Below are 20798 nucleotides of genomic sequence, written 5' to 3' on the forward strand. Positions count from 1 at the left end.
TGGGCCTTGAGACTCAGAAATAGGAACAGCTGATCAGAAACTGAGGGCACAATCCAAACCCGCGCTGGAGCAGGCAAGTCAGGAGGCTTGCGCTGCATCCAAGGTGGGTTTGTGGGCAGCAGGGACTCAGCCAGAGGCAAGGGGAAACGCTTCCCCTTACCCCTTGGTAAGGGCTGCTGTCCCCAATGGGTCTCCTCGGACCTGCGCCACCTCTGGAGGTAGCGCAAGTCCGAGGAGAGTGGAGTGGCTTGAAGCCACTCTGTTCTCCGCAGGGACAGGGGTTGGGATCCAGCATAACTGCCAGGTCGCAGCCCCGCCTCTGGCTCACCACGTGCCCACCCCCAGGGCCGCCCATCGCCCGCCCTCCCCCAGCTCAGAAATGCCTCCTTCCCTCCTCTTCCCCGCCCCCCACGCCTACCTTTGCTGCTTGTGCCGGCACGAGCGCACCAACACAAGCAGCTGCGGGGAAGCCGTGGCGGAGGCTTATGCCAGCCTCCACAGGCTGGCACTTCTCAGAGCGCCGGCCTGGTTTCCCTGTGAGGAGGCACAAACATGCTTTACGGCACATTTGCGACCCTCTTATGCCGGCCCAAGGGACTTGGGCCAGCATAAGGCGCCCTTTGGATTGCGCCCTGAATTGTGTACCAAACCCCAGCCCACTACTATAGATAACCACAGAGCTACCATCTTTGTCAGCAGCTTGTTGCAAATACATAACATGATCTTCATACTTGCACACGTGTGTAATGACGTATTGGCACACCGTTATAATGTAGTGTTTGGTAACATTGTGTGGTCACAACTCAGATGCAGCTGCAATGTAGCCCTGAGGTAAGAGGGATTTACCTCTACGTGTTTCCTTGAGAGAATCTCAAACTGAGGCATCACAATGCCCCAGCCCAAGAAGCCCTGTCTCTGCCCCCTGAAGGCGTGGGGCGACAGCAATGGAGGTGACATGATCACCATGATTGCACTGCCACTGGAGATAAAGATTTTTTTTTCTTACTGCAGGTCATGGTCGCCCTTCAGGGAATACAGGGAGCCCACAGACCTCTCTGCAGTGCTCCTTGCCCCTCAGAACACTGAAAAAATGTTATTATGACCCACTTTCAGGTTGTGATTGTGAAACTCGAAGTGGGTCACAATCGCATTTTTTCAGTGTTCTGAGGTGCAGGGAGCACTGCAGAGGGGTCTGTGGGCTCTCCACACCTCCTAGAGGGTGGCCATGACCCACAGTGAGTATGAAAAAATCCTTTTTCCCTGGTGACATCAGGATTGTGGTGAAAGACTTAAGGGGTCCCAAACTCTCCCTGAGTTTGGGAACCTCTGCCTTACTTTGAAAAGGCCTCTGTGACTGCCCCCCGGATCACAGGATGCGATGCACACCCTTTTAGCATGGCTGCATTGGTGCTGGAAAGTTGGATAGGATTGTGCCCTTGGACTCTCAGGTTGCAACTCTAAGCTTGTAATCATGTATGTCCATTTCAAATTGATGGAACCTTCTAGTAAACATTGTCAGGCTTTGTCTGTACCAATGTTGCAATTTGGGTGTCCATGTGCCACTCAAATGGAAATCTCCCCTTGAAAAGTCACAGTCCAGCCTGGAACTTTCATATCAGGGTGCAGTTGCTCCTTGTTACCTCAATAAATGGCCACTCTGCATGTTATCACCTGTTTGGCCCACTATCCTCATGTCTTCCAGCAGTGACAGAAGAGTAATAAAATCTGCGCTCGATCAGACGCATGACAAGGTGTCAAATTCAAGGGTGTGTTTTTTTTAATTACACTGTTCCCACTCTAGAGAATACTTTGAATTCATTAGCACAGATGGGACATTAATATACGACCAGACGTACTGAAACATGAGCTGCAAGAATGCATTTAACACTTCTCAGCTCTAGTGGTTTGATTTTTTTTTCCACTAGCAAGTCTCCTGTGTGTTAGATTCAGAGTCTCTAAATACAGATAGCTCACAGGGAGATACTACAGCATGCATGTACCAAAAACAAAAACTCCAGATTTCAGATTTGTTAGGGAGAAGGAACACAGGGCCCAATCCTATCCAATTTTCCAGTGCCAGTGCAGCCATGCCAATGGGGTGTGTGCTACATCCTGTGGTGGGGATGAAGGGCGCAATCCTAACCAACTTTCCAGCACTGGCATAGCTATGCTAGTGGTGAGGGAAGGCCCTGGAAGTTACAAGTTGTATGTAGCCATTATGCTGAACCAAAATATTTTAGATTCAAATACAACTCACAAAGAAGACTCATGAGAGAGAGCATTTGGGATATCAGAATTTATATCAATCAAATGTTATGTTATGTTAGAGAGAAATATGTATGTTAGCATGTTCACAAGCATAGTTGCCAAGAAGAGTTTGAATCCATTTTACCCAGAAGCCTTAGAGGAAGGACCACAAGCTAGGAGTCCTCAAGGAAAAGTCTGTTAGGAAGGAATCAAGGATACTTCCCAATTGCTCTTTTAGAAGAACAAAATTAAAGGAGAAGTATAATAAGTAGAGGAAATGCAATGGGTAAATAAGTTTGGAAATAGAGAATACAGGAAAATCAGAATGAACTGTAATTGAACTTTCTAAAAGTACAAGGCAGAGAAAAAAACCTTCCTAATTAAGAGAATTGTAAAATTCAGTGCCTAAGCTGTTATCAGACAAGCTGTCATGATGATATACTAAGCTAGGGACTCTGCAATTAGCAGGCTAACTGTCAAATTGTATATAGGGCTCTGCCTGACTTCGTAAAAAACCCCCTCAAACCTATGGGCTGCCTTTAAACAGAGGAAAAGCAGTTACAAAGCTGCTTTCAGAACAAAGGGGAAAATAAGATTTTAGAAGAATTTTAAGGGAAGTTTAATGTGAGAATTAGATATTAATGAGAGATTAACAAATATGTGGATTTAAAGAGAGGCTTAGCAGTGCTTAAACAGGCAATAGACTCTGAGGCAAGTAGCAAAAGTAGCTAGACCATCAATTACAGATTCTGCTACTGAACCAATAAAACTTAATGCCTCAGGTCATAAAGTCATTATCTGGGAGCTGACAGCCCTTACAGGCAAGAGAGAAGCAATTTGGATTTCCAAATTGTATTCTACTAAGAATAAAATAAAGTTTCTTTTGACCAAACAACACAGGAGCTGCATGGCTTCAGGAATTGAAGAGCAAAAGCTTCTAAACCATAGGAATGCACATAGTTAATCCTTAGCAGCATGAAATATATAAGATGTCTGCAAATATTCTGAATCAAAGTATTAGAAGCAAACTGCCAGCCATAAGAGTTTAACAAAAGCCAGCAGAAGTGTTTTGTTAGGGTAAAAGTGTAAAATAATTAGTAGGATAGATTAGAGGTCAACAGAAGCCACATGGTCCACAAATGAAAATGCCAGCTTCTGAACAGTTTGATACAGAAGCTCCAGCACCAAATAGGGACCTTAAAAGCTGTTCTGAAGTCATTTAAAAAGGGAAAGTAGCACATAGAATGTTACAAAATTTATTGTTTGTAAACTCAGAAGTTAGCAAGTATATTCTTTGCTGAATATTAGTTAAATTAATAAGGGAAAACAAAGTTAAAAGGATTTAAGTCTGCCTTAGAGTGAGGCTTGCAAAATTAGATGCTGTACAGCTAATTTGGAATGTGGAATTCTTATCTAAGCAGGAATATTTCAAACTTGACAACTAACTAAAATGCCCAGACTTTCCTAGGCGCCAGAATAGTGAATTTAAGAATATTTCTAGTAATAAGAATAATTAATCTTGGTAGACACAGACTCATTAGCAGAGAGTCTGTGCATTTTCAAAGTTGGCAGAATCCGATAAGGAAGATGCCTCAGGAATGTGGGAGAGAGGCCTCCAGCTAGAGATTTTTCTTGAAAATGCAACTTATATCAGAGCAGAACTGAGATTTTATAGAAATCAGAAATCTCTTAATAACTTTTTGTGGGAAAAAGATATAAAATATTTTAAATTAGATTGGAAAAGAGGATAAAATGGTGATTAAAATAAGTATAAACACGGATTAAAATAAATCGATAATTACCAAATTAGTGTGAGTGGGAAAATTAGGATGGATGCACACTGCCCCCTTTTGGAATAGTATTGACATTACAGAAAGGGGAGGAGTTCTCCACAATGGCGAATACAGTAACCTGAGATATTTAAATGTATGCTCCAGATATGGCAATAGCCAATTAAAAATCCCCATTTCTGACATCATGGGCTCTAACGAATATGATTGGGATTTTCTCGAGACAAAGAACTTTACAGGTGTATAAGGTCACACCCAGCAGGGAATGTTGCTTTTTCTCTGGGACACTGAGAGACCACAGCTCTCCGTGTTCCCCATTTTGAACCACCGAGAGAAGCCCATTGCTGGCAATGAATAAATGTTTGCTCATTTTCATCAAGCTTGCTTACCGAGTCTATTTTTGAGTTTATTTTTAACTTTGCACTTCTAGCTCACTCTGAGCTTGTTTGAAAATTGCTGCGGACACAACAATTAAGCAACCACCTTGCAACAGTGGGGCATGTGCTGCATCCTGCAGATGGGGGGCAGTCATGGAGGCCTCCTCAAGGTACTAAAGCAAGTGGGCCTTTGAATCTGGATTAAATGGCCCAGTAGAATATAAACAAAAATATTCAAATTCACAATAACAAAGAGATGTCTGATTTCTAAAATAGGATGCTTACAAAGCAGAGAAAAACCAAATTGCCAACTGCATGATTGCAATCATGCTCAATAGGATCTGTAAATGCTGGCAATAAGGTGGCTGGGCTTAAATTTAAATTTAAGAAAAAACCACAAATGTGATTCAGAATGCAGCCTTAAATCAAAGAGTGTCTCCTAGACAGTTCATAGATAAGGAAGACTTGAAACTCCAAGTCTGTACAATTAAAATATGGGAGGATCCAGAAAACCGGTGTAAACCAGGCAAGATTAACAGATGTGTAGGCTACCACACCAATTAGTTCAAAAAGAGAACATTCTTGTCTTAACGAGCAGGCAATGGTACCAGGTGCTTTGCAACAGCACAAGGTCAGGCTAGAACAAGACAAAAAGAGCTGAAATTAGGTTAAAGGTATTTTATTAGGAGCCCCTTCTATGATCAGATTTAATAAAGTTGTTTTGAATTAAATTATGTAAATAAGCAATTTAGCAAAACCATTTAATTAAAAGAGTTTAAAAAACATAAGCGTTTTACCAAGTGTTTGCTTACACATTCATACTTAAGTATTTGCATGTATTTTTAATAAAATGGTATGAAAACTTGTTTTCTTTAAAATTAACAAATGTGAGAACAGCGCACCCTACTGGTTTTTAAGAATTATATAAATTTTTAAGATTATATAAATTTTGGCAGAGATTGAAGATGTAATTCCACCTGAAAGCCAATCAAAAGTTGTGTTCACCTGTTGCCTGCCTCTCTTCCATCTTGTATGTAAATGTATCATATCTCTGTCTAATTAAAATTGTGTTCCAGTTATGATGTCAAACCTTCAGTGAATGAGAAGTCTAGGTTTCCAGACCAAGGATTGTGTAATATAAAGGGAAGAACCCACAGATCAAAAGGGACCCATGATTTGGACTACAGAGAGTCCCTGGGTCAATTGTATACAATTCAATAAAGCCTTCAAACCTTCACCTGTGTACTGAGTTGCTATCTTGGGTTGGCCTTTTGGCCTTGCAACAGTACGGCAATGTTTGTTCCCTTACCTCAAAGTTGCATTACTCTTATGTCGGTGCTGGAAAGTGGGTTAGGATTGTGCATGAAGTCACAGTGGCCTCTTCAAGGTATGGGAACATTTGTTCCCTTACCTTGGGGCTGTATTGCAGCTGCACCGGAGCTGGAAAGTTGGATAGGATTGGGCCCACAGACTATTAGACACATTGTTGCCGGTTTGACATCCTCAGGTCAGCATTTCAACGTTCTTGTGTTTCTTCAGAGCTCATGTACGAGGCTGTCAGCCTCCCGTGGCACCCCTCCTCTTTCAATTGCAGCAGCAGCACTTCATGTCAGGAGATGGCCTGGCTGGGCATATCACAGTTCAGTGGTGATCCTGGCCCCAGTGCCATGTCAGCAAGCTGCCCCCCACACCAGCTGGGCTGTGAGACAGCAGCAACATCAGTCACCCCTGTGACTTCATGAAGGAAGGGTCGAATTCTCTGAGCCATTTGGTGGGCCGCTGTGAGATACAGGAAGGTGGACTAGATGGGCCTTTCGCCTGATCCAATGGGGCTCTTCTTGTGTTCTTATTCTCCATTTCTCTGCTCTCTTTTCCCCACATTCTCCTCCCGCTGATCTTGTTGCCCACCTCCAAAGAAACCAACTTCAGCATTGCGTGTCCCTTCTCTAGCAGTAAGTGGATGAGATGGAACGGGGTCTTTTTCTGGACCAACTTCAGCACAGTATGCAGTATGTACTTACAACAGGGGTGACAAGCATAAGGCCCACAGGCCGAATGTGGTCCCCAGAAGCCATTTATCAGGCCCTCATTGTAACTGGGCACTCCCAGCTTGATAATTGGGCTCTCTCATATCTTGAAAACATGAACACAATTTGCAATTTTCTCTCATTTGCCGCTATTGACAGCCCAGTCCTATGCATGTCTACTCAGAAGTTAGTCCCATTAGAGTCAATGGGACTTGCTCCCAGGAAAGTGTGGATAGGATTGGACTGTGAGTTTCTATGTGAGATCAAAGTGCTTATTTCTGGTCATCCTATGCTTAATAACGTCACTTTCTTCTCAGTGACGTCACTTCCGACCCTCAGTAGGCCCCCCGAGTGCTCACTTTGGCCTTCTGTAATGAAACAAGTTTGACACCCCTGACTTAGCGCCACTCAGCTAGGCCAGAGAATTTGTTTCAGAAAACTACATTTCCCAACATGCAGTGTAATAGCTCCGTCTGAAAGCTGCCAGACTTGCGCACGCGAGATTCCCGTCCCAACGCCCGTCTATAGGCAAAAGAAGGTGCGGCTCTTGCCTTGGGCACGTGACGTCACAGCGAGGGGCGCGGGGACTCCTCCCACTTCCTTCTGAGTATTGCGGTACAGTATTCATTAGTAGAACTTCAAGGGCGAGTTCGTTCGATCGACCCCTCCCCTTTTTTTGCATCGGCCAATGAGAGACGAATGTCTGAGCAGTGACGTCAGAGCCCGCCCGCCCGCAAGAAAGAGCTTGCACGGTCTGGGCGGAAGGACGGAGGGAGTTGTCAGAGCTCAGGCAGAGGAGACACCGCGGCTGCTGTAATCATGGTGGGTGCCTTGAGCCTGAAGCCGCAGGAAAGCGCTCTGTGCAGGGGCGCGTGTGTGAGGCGCTGGTGGGCTGCCTGTGAGCAGGAGCCGGGGTCACCTTGGAGGAGGAGTAGGCGGGAAGGCGGCAGCCTCGGCAGCAGGGCTTGCAAAGAGGCTTCCTGGCCGCCCTCCTCCTCCAGGACTAACCGGCTGGTTCTCTTTTGCTTTGCAGTGCGACTTCTCCGAAGACCAGACTGCCGGTAGGTGCTGCTGCTGTCTCTGCCCTGCGGGGCCCCCCCCCTCACACTGTGTGGGCCTCTACGGACACTGGGATGGGATGGAGGCGGAGGAGGAGTGGGCTGTGCTGTTGGTGGCACCGACTCATAGGGGTGGTGGTGCTGCTGCTACTGCTGTCCTGCAGAATTCTTACGAAAGGATGGTCCTCGTGGGAGGCTTCAGTTCGCTTAGGGGCATGTCGAACTGGAAGCCCACTCCCAGGAAAGTGGGTAGGATTGCAGCCCCAGAGCCCAATCCTAGGCATGTCTACTCAGAAGTAAATCCCATTATAGTCAGTGGGGCTTACTCTCAGGAAAGTGTGGGTAGGATTGCATCTCCAGAGCCCAATCCTAGGCATGTCTACTCAGAAGTAAGTCCTATTAGAGTCAGTGGAACCTACTCCCAGGAAAGTGTGGGTAGGATTGTAGCCTTAATGAGTTTCTCTCCTTCCTCTTCATTCTTCTAGCCTCCCTCTCCCTCCCTCCCTCCCCCCACCCCCCTCATGAGTACAGTCCTGGGATGGTGAGTTAGTGTCTGGGGGGAAAACCCACTCCCTTGGATTATTAATCCTTTTTCTAACCCTTTGCTAATGTGCCTGTCTCTTGGAGTTCTGTATCTAACTGTAAAGAGCCCCCATTTTCGTGTGTGTTTTGAACTAGTTCTAATCCTAGCCTCCCTACCCAACCCCCTCGCCTGCACAGGAATGGATATGTTTTTGGGGGGCTGCATGGCTCATGATGCACAATGCATTTCCTGGTTTGAAAGCCGCCTGGAAGGACCCACCCAGCGCAGCTGGTGGCTGCTTCCATTGTTGTCTTCTCTGGGGCAATGCAGTGTGTAGTCAGTTTTCTGTTCAATGCAGGGTGGGGGGGGGGTTATGATGCTTGAATCTTGATGTGTGTGTGCAATAGGGGTAGTAGAAGATCGCTGAGTAAGAAGCCCCAGATATGTAGACACTTCCGGTAGTTGGGTTTTGCATTGTGCAAACAAGGATGGGGGGAAATGGCTGCTTGGGTTCCGCTGGTGGCAAACGCCCAGCGCAGTTTGGGGGTGGGGGTGAGGAAGTGTGTTTCTTGCATGCCTTGTGGGAAGGGCCGTGTGAATCCAGCACAGAGGCAGATCCTGTGCCTTGAACTTCTGAGTCTTGCTGGCCAGGTTGAAGTTTCGAGCCTCGCATTTCAAGCCAGCAAAGATGGGAGCGCGGGTTAATGTGCTCATAGTTTCCTTATATGGGCAAGAATCTCATTCTGGAACAGGCAGGCTTGGGAACTGCCGCCGCCCTGGGACATTCCAGCCGTGATCCCAGGCGTTGGGGAGGAAAGGAGAGATTCCTTGGCAGAGAGACTCCCAAGCCTGGGGTCTCACAATGCCATCCCTGTTGTTCACTGTAACCAGGGCCTCAGAGAAATCTTATCATGGGATACAAAGTTTTTTTTTGGGGGGGGCCTTCCTAAACAGGGAGGGGGCAAAATAGTGGGGGAGCATGCCAATGGGGATGGGCAAAAGGGGGCAAAACAGTGCAGGGAGAAGGTGGTAACAGCCAGAAAAGTCTATGGAGCTCAGGTCTTCCCACTCATGCAGCATTGCAGCAGTATACTGTAATATGAAAAACCAAGCACACTGCTAAGTCTCTCTAAAATCTTTTAAATATAAAAAATCATTGCTGAAAATTAGCATCTTATGGCTCACACTAGAATGGAAAGTGTCCTGTGTGTACCAAAAGTTACTTCTGCAGCAGCGTTAGTCTTGCAGCTGAGTTCCTGAGCTATTATCCACTTCCTCATGGCAAGTGGATGCACAAGTCAAAGAGCCACTTTAGCAGACCAGTTTCTCCCAGATTTGACATTGTGTAAGGAGTGTCATGTATGCATTCTCGCTGGCTCAAGCCATGTGTACTGGGCTGGACCTACAGCATTCCGCATGGGCTGCAAATCCAGGTGGGATAGGAAAATGTAGGATCCCATGAAATTTTTGGGCCCCCTCCTTTGACTCCTAGGCTCTGGTACAAATTACCCCCTTTATCCCCCTCTAACAGGCCCTGCCTATAACTCACATTGGTGTTTAATAGTTGTTCATCATAGTGTGATGTTTACCCACCCCACAAACATCTTTCCAAGAATTGACTGTGTCCCAACTAGTCCAGCAGTTGAATTTTCAGAATAGTGCTGGCACGTTGGATCAGTGGCTTCTTAAAACTAGATTGCTTGTTCAATCCAATGAACGAGCTCAAATGCAAATCTTTATTAAGATGACTTTTTTGGGGAATCTGTGAAGGAGGGAGACTGTCTTTTAATGAAGACTCCCACTCGATGTTCTTTCTCTTCCTGTCACCTTTTCATCAATGAAGAAATACTTCTGTATTTCTTGCTGTAACAGAATTAAAATGGCTACAGATGGAAACAAGCTCAAGACTCATCAGTATTGTAGAAAATGAATCTCTTAAATGTAGACCAACAACTGATTTCAGCTGGGTATTGTCAGTGAGTTGCCTGTCCTGCTGTTTGTGCAAGGGAAAGCCATAGCTTGTATCAGTTTCAGACTGATTTACCTAATTTTCCAGAAGGAAAATCTCTTATATTCATAGCTTGACTCCATATAAAATAGCTTGATGTGTTCATAAGAAAATTAATATTTGAAGCACATGGGATTAGCAATGCTGGAGATGAAAATAGGAACCAGAAGAAAGAATCAAAGTTGCTAAAAATGAATTTGTTTGGGTGGGGGGAGGGGGAGAGAAAGAGAAACCAATTGAACTAGTGTGGGTCTGTGTGTTTCACAAAACATGAATTGGGAACACAGTAAGTAAAGAATTTTAGAAACAGAAAAACGTTTTAAATTGTAGAGACCGAAGGATATGATGGTTTAGTTCTAGAAGTGTGGTAAGGTTTTCTTGGTCCATTCTTCGAATTTTTTTGGGCCTTTCTTTGAATGACTAGGAGGTATTAATGCTATCCTTGAGCCCACCATGTTTTAGATAGGGAAGTCACTCAGTGAAGACTCTAACTGGAAGAAAGATGTGTGTGTCCTGTTTTCCCTCTCCCTACCTTTTCTACTCTGGGTACCATAGAGCTGACATGCTCTGTGTCACTCAAGCTCTCCAGATATGGGGCACGAGGGCAGCTATAAGTAGGATTTTACAGAAGCTGGATAAGCAGGGCTCTGGAAAGTGAGGTGGAAGAGAGAATGATGTCTGGAGTTTATGCATGGGTGCTGTCCGTCAAATGGGAAGATGCATGTCATCTCTATTCTGGATCCCAGACCACCCCTTGAAATGACTGATCTAAATGAGATGCTGCTTCTAGTTTGGATAACGTTGCCATCACTGTACTGTTGTGTGCGTGTGTGACCTTGATTTGATAGACTTGAAAAGGTAGCAATGACCCCGATGCCTCCTGCTAGGTGGGAGGCTTTGAGGTAGTTAAGACTCGAGCATCTTTAGCTGAATGTCCAGAGCAATTAGCTGTTACGGAATTTATGGCTAGGCAAAAGCATCTTTGGAATCTCTCAAGGCTGATAATCTCTAAACCAGACTTTGAATCTGTGGCACGGCAGCAGGTACATGTATGCTGTAGCATGCTGGTGTCTTCATGGCTGATCTGGAACAGTTTATTTTTTTCCTGATTGCTTACCACTGGTGTGTCTCTGGCACATTAAGAGATCCGCTTTGACCCCCCATGTCTCTTTGAGAAATTTCACTTTTTTCTAAAATTCACGAGCCTTTCACATTACATTGAATTTATCAGCTTTCTGGACATTTTTGCACATTTATGTCGCACAAAGAATGCTTGAGGTTTACGTTTTAACAGCTAAGCAAATGATTTTTGCTTCTTCTACCATGAGATATAATGCTGTATCGGTTAAGATCCAAGTGACAGTGCTAAAATTTGGAAGATCTTTTCTTAAACAACGGACGCTGGACAAGGCTAGGCAAGCTGTGCCTACCTGAGGCTGGAAATAGAACTTGCACCTTAAAGAATACCAAGGATTGAACCTGGGGCCTCCTGCGTGCAAGTCATCTCCAGTTTAATTGATAACAAATGCTGGATACTTGCAATGAGAGTGGCATCTGACAGTGGAGAGCTACTGCCAGTCACAGCAGGTACTACCTAGATAAGTGGATCAGTCTTTCTCTATAGAAGACTTTCTACCTAGATCAGTCTTTCTCTATAGAAGACAGCTTAATATTAAAGGCCACTTTCATAATGGGGAGCAATTTGTACAAAAACTCCATTTAAAGGTGCTCTAATTACTCCTACTTGATTTGGAGTCCATCTTTGAAAGTGGTGGCAAGAGAAAGTCATTGGGAGACAACCATCCCACTTGACATTGCTGCTCACTGTCATCCAAGATCTTGACTGCTATTCAGAAAAGCAGCATCTTGCAATCTTGAAGCGTGTACATTGTGCTGTTACAATACCTTTATGCCCAGTATTCAAGTCGATCTGCAACATTCAAGACTCCTTAAAATACAGTTCTCGGAACACTGTACTGTATATGGTGTCTTGTTGGCAGTGTGCCTGTTCAGCATCTGACAGAGTGTTCATAGACTGTGGAAACTCAAAGTACACAGCTGTATGCTTAAAGCACCTTTTAAGGTGCTACCAAGACCAAGTCTGTTTTCTTTCCTGGTGTTGTGCTTGTGAAGCTTCTCTCTCTCTCCTCCCCTTTCAGGCTCTTGGACGTTTTGGGCTGCAATTGTCCTTCCGTACAGATTGGGTTACTTCAAGGCTCCTGTTACTTAAACTGTGTACCTGTACTGATGAAAGTGGATCCTGCTCATAGGAGAAATGACCTGTCTCCCAGGCAATTTGATTATACCTCTTGCAGCCCAATCCTGTGTATGTTTACTTGGAAGTAAGCCCCGTTGTGGTCAACCATACCACAGGAAAGTGAGCCTAGAGCTGCAGCCTTAATATCTGTTAAATAGAGGTGTTTGAAAATGGTGTTTACCTTACTCAGAAGTGAGATTTAGGCTGTAATCCTAATTTTCTCACCAGAAACAAAACATCTCTACTGATAACAGAAGGTTGAGTCTGTTAGACCTCGCTGCCACTTTAGGGATACCAAATATCAAGGTGTTCTCTTCTTCTGCCACAACCACCAAAATAACAGACTGGACCAGGGTTCTCCAAACCCTGGCCTGGGGGCCAGATGCAGCCCGCAACAGGCCTCTATCTGGCCTGCAGCCAGCCTCTTGTCCCCTGAAAGCTTCTGGCCCACTCAATTGTACATGACCAAGCTGTGCTCTGGATGTGTCTGGAGGGTATTCTGAGGGCCAGAGAGATTGAATGAATTGAGCCCATTCATTTATTCACTCATCTAAGTTCCATCTCTTATTTATTTAAATTTTATATTTAAATTTTTTTTTTCTGGCCTTCAACACCATGCCAGATGTTTGATGCAGCCCTCTGGCCAGAAAGTTTGGAGACCCCTGGACTAGACCATGGATCAACAGGGCTGTGGAGAATGTGTTTTTGTTTGCAAAATGTTGCACAGGGTAGAGGCTGTAAGTAGCATTCTTAAATTATTGGGTCTTTTTATTCAGAGCTGCTGCTTCTGTTTTCTCAGAGCTTTCTCACCCCCACCCTTTATTTTCCTTTTTGAGGAAAGCATGACCTCCAGCTTAAGGGATATATGGGAGACTAGATTCTTGCTTCCTCTCACATTGAAGCTTAAACCTTGCTAGTGTTTCCAAAGTGTTGTATAAACAACAAACTGCATTCTGGTTACTACTATTGCCTTTTTCAAAATAAGGAGATGAGGGCTGTGACTTTGACAGAGGTATGGCAAACATCATCTCTCTAGATCCAAGACTGCACTGACCTCCCTTAGGAAGAACATTATTTGAACCTTTCCATTTTATTTTTAATGAGTAATGCAAGCTGGCAGTACTTCTCCCATTCTAGACTTGGAGCTAGACCAAAGGAAAAAAGTAGGGTAAGGACTTGCATGAGTCTGCAGCATAGTTCAATGTTCCAGAGGTGAGAAACAAACTTCCTGTGTGGGGGGAGTTGTGGGAATTGTAATGCTCCATTGGGATATGACTTTGAAACATTTCTTGGCTGTACTTGGCATGTTCCAGAATAGCATTTGAAAGGTTTATTCTGTTCATAGACACCCACATCTCATTCTGTATGACCCAGTATGGGCATGAAGGTAAGGGCCCTGTAGTGGGGGAAACCAAGCAGACCCAGAGCACTTAGTTGGTTTACTTCCACTCTGAGAGTTGGTGTAAAGCCAGACTTGTGCCATGGTTCAGGACCATCTATCTGCTAGCTCTTTGCAGATGAATTTAGGCAGCAGTGTACTGGTAGGAGGTGCCTGCGGAGCAAGTAGTGTGAGATGTCTTTGGCAAGTCCATTTAGTTCTGTCATTCAGCTCTTGAGCCAGTGCATCTGGGGGACTGCCCAGTGTGTGTTGGTTACTCAGATTCCTGCAAAGAATCATGGGCTACGTGGCTCTTGATCTGATCCAGAAAGGTGCTGCTTAGATGTTCAAGCAAGAGTGCGTGCTTTGGATCTCTTAGCAGTTAAGTCATAAAACATCTGTATCAAATGTTAAGTATGCACAATTGTCTTGTCAGTTTAAAACCCATTGTGCGACTGCAGGGATTCTAGTGATTAAAAGCATAAAAGACGAGGCAACATAAGACAGGAGACCTGCTATATGGGAAAAGCCATCTGATTTTTAAGATGCCATTTGTTGGGTAAAAGGAATGTTTGGAAGATTTTATTTTTCCTTCCCTGTTTTGCATCTTGGCTCTTATATTTTGCCTCTGCAGAGTTCAAGGAGGCTTTCCAGCTCTTTGACAGAACTGGAGATGGCAAGATCCTGTATAGCCAGTGTGGAGATGTGATGAGAGCCTTGGGCCAGAATCCCACCAATGCTGAAGTCATGAAAGTTCTGGGTAACCCCAAGAGTGATGGTGAGTGTCCCTTGGTGGGGTGTATGGTGCTTTATTCTGTGGCTCTGATCCAAGGGCCATCTCCTTGCACAAGAGAGGGGAAAATGGGATATGTGGATTTTAGAATTAAATGGTACAAACCTGGCAGCTTGGTGACAAATTGTAGTTTTAAAAAAAGAGAGAAATACCCCCCCAAAAAATTGAAAGTGTGTGGGCAAAACCTGCCAGGTGACCTTAAATTCTGATTGCTTGAACCAGTAGCGCCATTAACTACTGTAATGCCTTATCTCTTTCTTCTCGCGCTCCTTTTAGAAATGAATGTGAAAACTCTGAGCTTCGAGCAGTTTCTTCCCATGATGCAGACCATTGCCAAGAACAAGGATCAGGGCTGCTTCGAGGACTACGTGGAGGGGCTGAGGGTCTTTGACAAGGAAGGGAATGGCACAGTCATGGGAGCGGAGATCCGTCATGTTCTTGTCACTCTAGGTATGACTGGATTATACTGGCTCACATTGAAATGATTTCGTGACCTTCTGCGAATCTGGGAAAAGACATTATTTGTAGCTAGACCTTTTTGTTGCAGGGAGGATGCTAAATGCTTTCTGCAGTGTATTGTGGGGGGAACCATCTTAGTTCTTAAAGTGACAGGGTGAAAAATGGAACCCCAAAGTCCTAGCTCTGCAACTGCTAGATGTTCTCCCCAGAATTTTAAGAGAACCTTATAACTGTTTTTAATCTTCCTTCCACTTTGGGAATGCAGTGAGTGGCCTGGAAGGACTTCTGTTGTAACCTCTGTTCTAGTATGTAAAAGTCTTCACACTCTAGCAACAGATAATCATGGTGTCCCTGCCCTCCTAGTCTTGCCTAGGATTGGGTAATGTAGTGTGTTGGCAGTACCTGAGTTGTTTCCTTTCTCTATGCACTTTACAGGACAGTGAATGTCCCAGTGTTCCAAAACAAACTTGCCAGTAATGTTGAATAGTGCCTGGAGTGTGTGCAGGAACACAGTGGCTTATTCCATTGTTCAAAGTCTCTTGTATGTCGATCCACTCTGCTGTTCCCACACATCCCAGGGTTTCCTCGTGCATGGCAGTGTTGGGGGACTGATCTTTAAGTTCATGGAGCAGCTCCAACATCTCATTGAATGTGGAACTCCATGTTATACTGGGGTGTGTGTGTGTGTGTGTGTGTGTGTGTGTGTGTCTAAATTTTCATCCTTTTCTAGATATACAAAGCTAGTGGTCAAACCAGTCAGACTTCTTAAAATTTGCCTAAGGGTATTTTTTAGAAACCTTTTTAACTTAAATGGTGTCGTCATCCTCTTACTTTGTATTCTTCTGTTGTGCTCACTAGGGTACTGGGGGGGTCAACAGGAGCAAATACCCCAGGGTGCCATGCTGGGGGGTCGCCACAGCAATCATTCTCCATTGCCACCCATTTTTTCCTCTTTTTCAAAGTGAAACAAGCTGGCAGCACCACCAGCTTGTTTTGTTTTTTGGGGGGGGGGGGAAAGCAAATCCTCCCTGATCTGACTGCCTCCCCCTTTTTAAAAAGACTTTTTAAAAGGGGAAAGAAGAGGGCTTTCCTCAGGTCAGTGCTAATTACTAGAAGTAATTGTGACATCATGACTCAATTACTTCTGGTCACAGGGATGGCATTTTCATGCACTGCCTTGAGGAGGTGGTGGGGCGGCCGGGAGCACCCATAGTTGCACTGGTTCTAATTCTTTGCTCTTTCCCATCATATGTTTCTGATCTGGCCTGATCTCTGCTGTTGTGTCGAATCTCCTCCAATCTGCTGACGTCTCCTGCAGGGGAGAAAATGACTGAGGAAGAAGTAGAGATGCTTGTAGCTGGCCATGAAGATAGCAATGGCTGCATTAACTATGAAGGTGAGGGACAAGGGTGTTGGGTGTACTCTCATTTTGCTCTGCATTGAATATTAACCTTTGCATTGAGAGAGCCTATTGCCATTTGTGAGAGATCCTTCTCTGTTCCTGCCACAGATAGAAGAGGAAGAGATCTGGCATTGGAATAGGCAGAAATGGCTTTGGGGAGGTGCTGTCAGAAGGCACATGTGTTCCTTGTGCAGCACTTGTATGTCTCTCTTCTGTGTCTGAATGAAGAGACCCTCATTGCAGAGCTTGTTGCTGTAATGACTTCCTTTCAAGTGTGGATGCCTGACCACCTTCTGTTACAAGCATGACATACTGAGGAGAGGAGCTGATGTCTTGTGCAGGCATCACTGTCTGCCCTCAGTTCTTCAACTACTTATCCTTGTGGTTTGCCAAATGTGAAAGGGGGCATCAGTGCTGTAGCTTGAGAGTGTTTGCCTGTCTGTGCCTGCATTCCATAGCTCTGTGTGCGTAATGGGAGTCGACGGATCCCTTAATCCAGAAAGAGTAGCGTGTGGCTTCTAGCTCGACCAAAGGATTTAGCTTTGTTTTGTGTCAAGCTGTTCTGTACCTGACTGAGCCTCATGTAACAAATGTGAGCACATGTAGTGCTGTCCTGTGTGTGTTGGATGTTGTGGCGAGAGATGCTACCAAGACTGCAAGACTTCCTAATGTGAGCCTTGAGTAGTGTCAGTGATGTTCCATGTGTCTGGTTTTGTGTTCATTTGCTTGATCAATTTTGATGTTTCTTCCTTTCTACAGCATTTGTGAGACACATCTTGTCAGGGTGAATTCGAATGGGGTACGCCTCCTCCAAACCTACCTTATATATATTTTACAAGCGGCCTCCTTTTTTTGTTGACCTAAAAAAAGGAAGGTTTTGGTTTGCACTCTCTATTTTTTCCATCCCTTTTTGTTCAGTTACCTTCCTCCATTTCTCCCTGCCTTCCAGCATGTCTCTGCATGTAGCTGACTCTCTATGTAATCCAAGCAAGGGTGGCTGGGGAAATGACTGAGGCAGCTCTGACTGGTTAAAGCAAGACTGTGCCCGTGTTAACCTCGCAGTGCTCTTGGTTAGAGGTGCTGGTGGCAGTGGGTGGCTAGGTGGGGGGAACATCCTAAGTTTGGCACATCTCCTGGAGTGCTGAGGGCAAGAAGCTAAATCTATTACCTCAATTGTCCAGTGTCAGTGTGGCATCCCTTAAGCGGCTCTTGTGTACTGCCCTCTTTGTTGTTCAATCAGAGTACAGACAGCTCACACCTTCATTACCCTCTCAGCTTTTCTCTGTGCAGTCGCTCCTGAGGCACCTTCAGCATACATGTACCTCGTTGCGTGGAGAAATGTGAATTTTCTTGGTTGCTGTTTGGGATGGAGGGGAGGGGAACCTTAACCAGTTTAGTCTTTGGAAATGTGTGTTGGAGGACATGCAGAAGGTCTTGCGTCACTGGCCTATCCAGACATGGCTCAGAAAGATCCCAAAGAGCAGCTGCTGATCCACAGTCCTGAATTTGTTGGCCTGACTCTGTACAAGGCAAATTTCTAAGTCCATTTATGTCTCTGTTGCTCTAGCAGCATTTAGTTTAGGTGAAGACGTAATTCACTTGAACTAACTCCAAGCTGAGCAGGGAGAAGCTATTGCTTGCTTTATTGGCAGCGATGGGCATTACAACCATGGCCTGTCTCACTGCCACTAGAGGGACTGGGGAGAGTGTGGTCAGGCACTGGGATCAGTGGCTTAAATTAGGCTCCCAGTTTGTTCAATGTATATATGTGTGATCCTGAGGATGGTTGCCTGTAGCAGAAAGTGGAATTCAGGTTGCCTCCAGCCAGCCAGCATAAACATACCTTTCTAAAAGCCATGTGTTGGAAAATGGCCAAACATCTAAATATGCTCCTATAAGCTGAGTGGTCCAGAGTTCAGGCACCTCCACAGAGAAGGTCTGGTTCAATACCCTTGCAGTCACCCTCTCTGTCAAAGGTGTATCTACCCTGTAGATCAGAGGTGTCCAAAGTTTTTGGCAGGAGGGCCACATCTCTCTGACACTATGTCGGGGGCCAGGGAAAAAAAGATTTAATTTATATTTAAAATTTGAATAGATTTACATAAGTTTACAAAAATGAATATATTAAAGATGAACTTATGTGAATGAATGAAGGTCTTGCAATAGCTCAAGGCCTATAAAAGGCCTTGCACAAAGCAAGGCTGGCCTTTCCTTTGCTGCTGCTACTGCATCACAGATGTAAAACAACAAGCAGTGGAGAGAGCCCTCATCCCACAGCTCACGTGAGAGGTCAAACAATCGCCCTCACACTGAGCAGTTGCATCGGGCTAGTGCGGGCTCTAACATATCTCCAGAGGGCCAGAGGCTCATTGGAGACTAGGGGCTCCCTGAGGGTTGCATTGAGAGACCTCAAGGGCCACAAGTGGCCCCAGGGCCTGGGTTTGGGCACCCCTGCTGTAGATGGGAGAGGTGAGTGTAGAAGATGGTGTTTTCATTAGCAGTGTCAAATTTTCTAGATTTGCCTACTGGCATAGTTCTTTCTGAATGCACATAATTTAAAAAAAACACTTGGAAATATTTTTGCCCAGATAACTATTCCAGAGAGTAAAAAGGAGGTGGCCATGTATAAGTGAGCAGGTTTGAATAGGTGACTGCAGAGTCATGCAGAGCATTTGAATGAAGACTAGTGCTCAACCATTTCTCCTTCCTGTGTCCTACACACACCTTCAAGTCCCAGCTTTTTTCTTTTGCAGCAATTAGTCTGGCAGTTTGCTTAAGCTCTGCTCCCCCTCAAAAAAAAAAAAAAACACCCTGATTTTCAGGATGCTCAGTCTACAGAATATATACATCTTGGAATGCAGCATTCAGTGTTCCCCAAGGTTACTTTGGAAGTAAAACAGATTCAATGATATGTCACAGATAATCACAGTAAAATGTTATTGGGGGGGACGACTTGGTAGTACCCTTCAGATTCTCCTTCAGCTGCTCAGTAGTATGGGAATGCATGGCAGCCTCCAGCTCTTGTAGCCAGCCTCCTACCATCCACTGATGTTCCACCTAAACTGAAGGTTAATTGGACAGTCTTTCTTTAGGGGCCTGTGCTGTGGCTGCTGCCTGCCTGCCTCTCATTTTCCCCTCCCCTTCTCTCTATCTAGGTAGGCTCACCTGGGAAGCTGAGTCCCTTCTCTGCTGTAGCTGAGTATCTCTCCAACTATTTTTCTCTCTGCACAAAGCAGAGCATCTCTATAGGATCAATTCCAAAATTCTAATGCCTGGCAAATAGTTGTAGAAACAGCCATAATACCTTCTGCCCGTGTTGCCTTGTTTCCTTGCCTCTTTGGTTTTGGATTGCTTATGTTGGAAGAGTTGCTGGTTTTATTTTTAAAGGAATATGGGTGGGACTCTGGGTGGGTTGCAGGTTGAGCCCCACTACATAGGAGGAGGGGAGGGTCATTTTGTGATTCTTGGTACTGACTCTCATAGGATTTTTAACCAGATTTTTGAAGGGGCAGGGCATGGAAACTATGTTGTCTTGATGTCAGAGCAGACCAGTTTCCCAAAATGCACATGCAGGCTTCAAGTGTACACCTGCTGATGTCATTTGAAGGCTGTGCTGTGTCTCCTGTTCTGTTCTTCCATGATGCCAATCTACAGGCATTGTTGTGCAAAGCCTCTTAGACTGAGAAGCTGCCTCTGGGCAGTGGTTTTAACCTTGCTAATTGGTAGAAAGATTATTGCCCCTAATAACGTTTCTTGAAGCCCCTGAATGCCCATGTTCTGGCAGGTCCCATTTCCCCAGTAGGATTAGCCTGGCCATAGCATTCCACTTTTGGCTGTGACGCTCTCATACACAACTATTTTCTCTCCACAGAGTTGGTGCGGATGGTTCTGAGCGGCTGAAGACCTACCACTAGCTTTTCCCATGAAAGTCTCCTCCAATTTATCCTTGAAAATTTGTGCCTTTTTATCTGTGTATGAAACTACTTTTGGTTCTCTTCTCTCCAACCATCTGGCCTAGTCCTTGACTGTTGGAAGTACAAAAATGTCTCAAGAAGGGTACTTCTGGGTGTGAGTAGTCCATGCAGAGAAGCAAATTGTGGCTGGCTGGCTTGTCGTGCATCACTGTTTCCAGAAATGTTATATTTCTTCTCTAAATTGCTTTAGTAAACTGTTCCAAAAGTGTCTTACTAGCACTGTGTGGCTTATTAGCTGTGCCCTATAAAACTGTGGCTTTATTTACCTTCTCCAAGAGTTTTCATTGGTGTTTTTTTCCTGAGCTGCAAGCAGGTTTTGATTTTATGCCACTAAGTTAAACTATGACCTTCATGCTTTCTTTAAGACAATTGTGGAATATAATCTACCTTGGGGCAGGTCACACCTAGCTGTTTGACCAGTCTAGAGCAGTTGTCTTCAACCTTTTTAATGTCACAACCCCAAAACTGGGGACCCAAGGTCAATTCCACCCACCTCCTAGGATAT

The 20798-nt window shown here is 45.0% G+C and overlaps 1 protein-coding gene across 2 annotated transcripts; it reads left to right on the forward strand.

Moving 5' to 3' along the window:
- The first annotated feature begins 7153 nt into the window (after window positions 1-7153).
- MYL6 (myosin light chain 6) lies at window positions 7154-20563 on the forward strand. 2 transcript variants are annotated; one of them, XM_066615115.1, is made up of 7 exons: window positions 7154-7263; window positions 7475-7502; window positions 14300-14443; window positions 14735-14908; window positions 16236-16313; window positions 17079-17118; window positions 20191-20563. In XM_066615115.1, the coding sequence occupies exons 1-6, from the start codon at window positions 7261-7263 to the stop codon at window positions 17105-17107; spliced, it is 456 nt and encodes a 151-aa protein (XP_066471212.1). In that variant the 5' UTR covers window positions 7154-7260; the 3' UTR covers window positions 17108-17118; window positions 20191-20563. The 2 variants fall into 2 exon arrangements, with proteins under 2 accessions (XP_066471212.1, XP_066471211.1); XM_066615114.1 differs by lacking the exon at window positions 17079-17118 and having other exon boundaries at window positions 7156-7263.
- The last annotated feature ends 235 nt before the right edge of the window (window positions 20564-20798 follow it).

The sequence above is a fragment of the Tiliqua scincoides genome, chromosome 2 (assembly GCF_035046505.1).
Source record: "Tiliqua scincoides isolate rTilSci1 chromosome 2, rTilSci1.hap2, whole genome shotgun sequence".
NCBI classification, from domain to species: Eukaryota; Metazoa; Chordata; class Lepidosauria; order Squamata; family Scincidae; genus Tiliqua; species Tiliqua scincoides.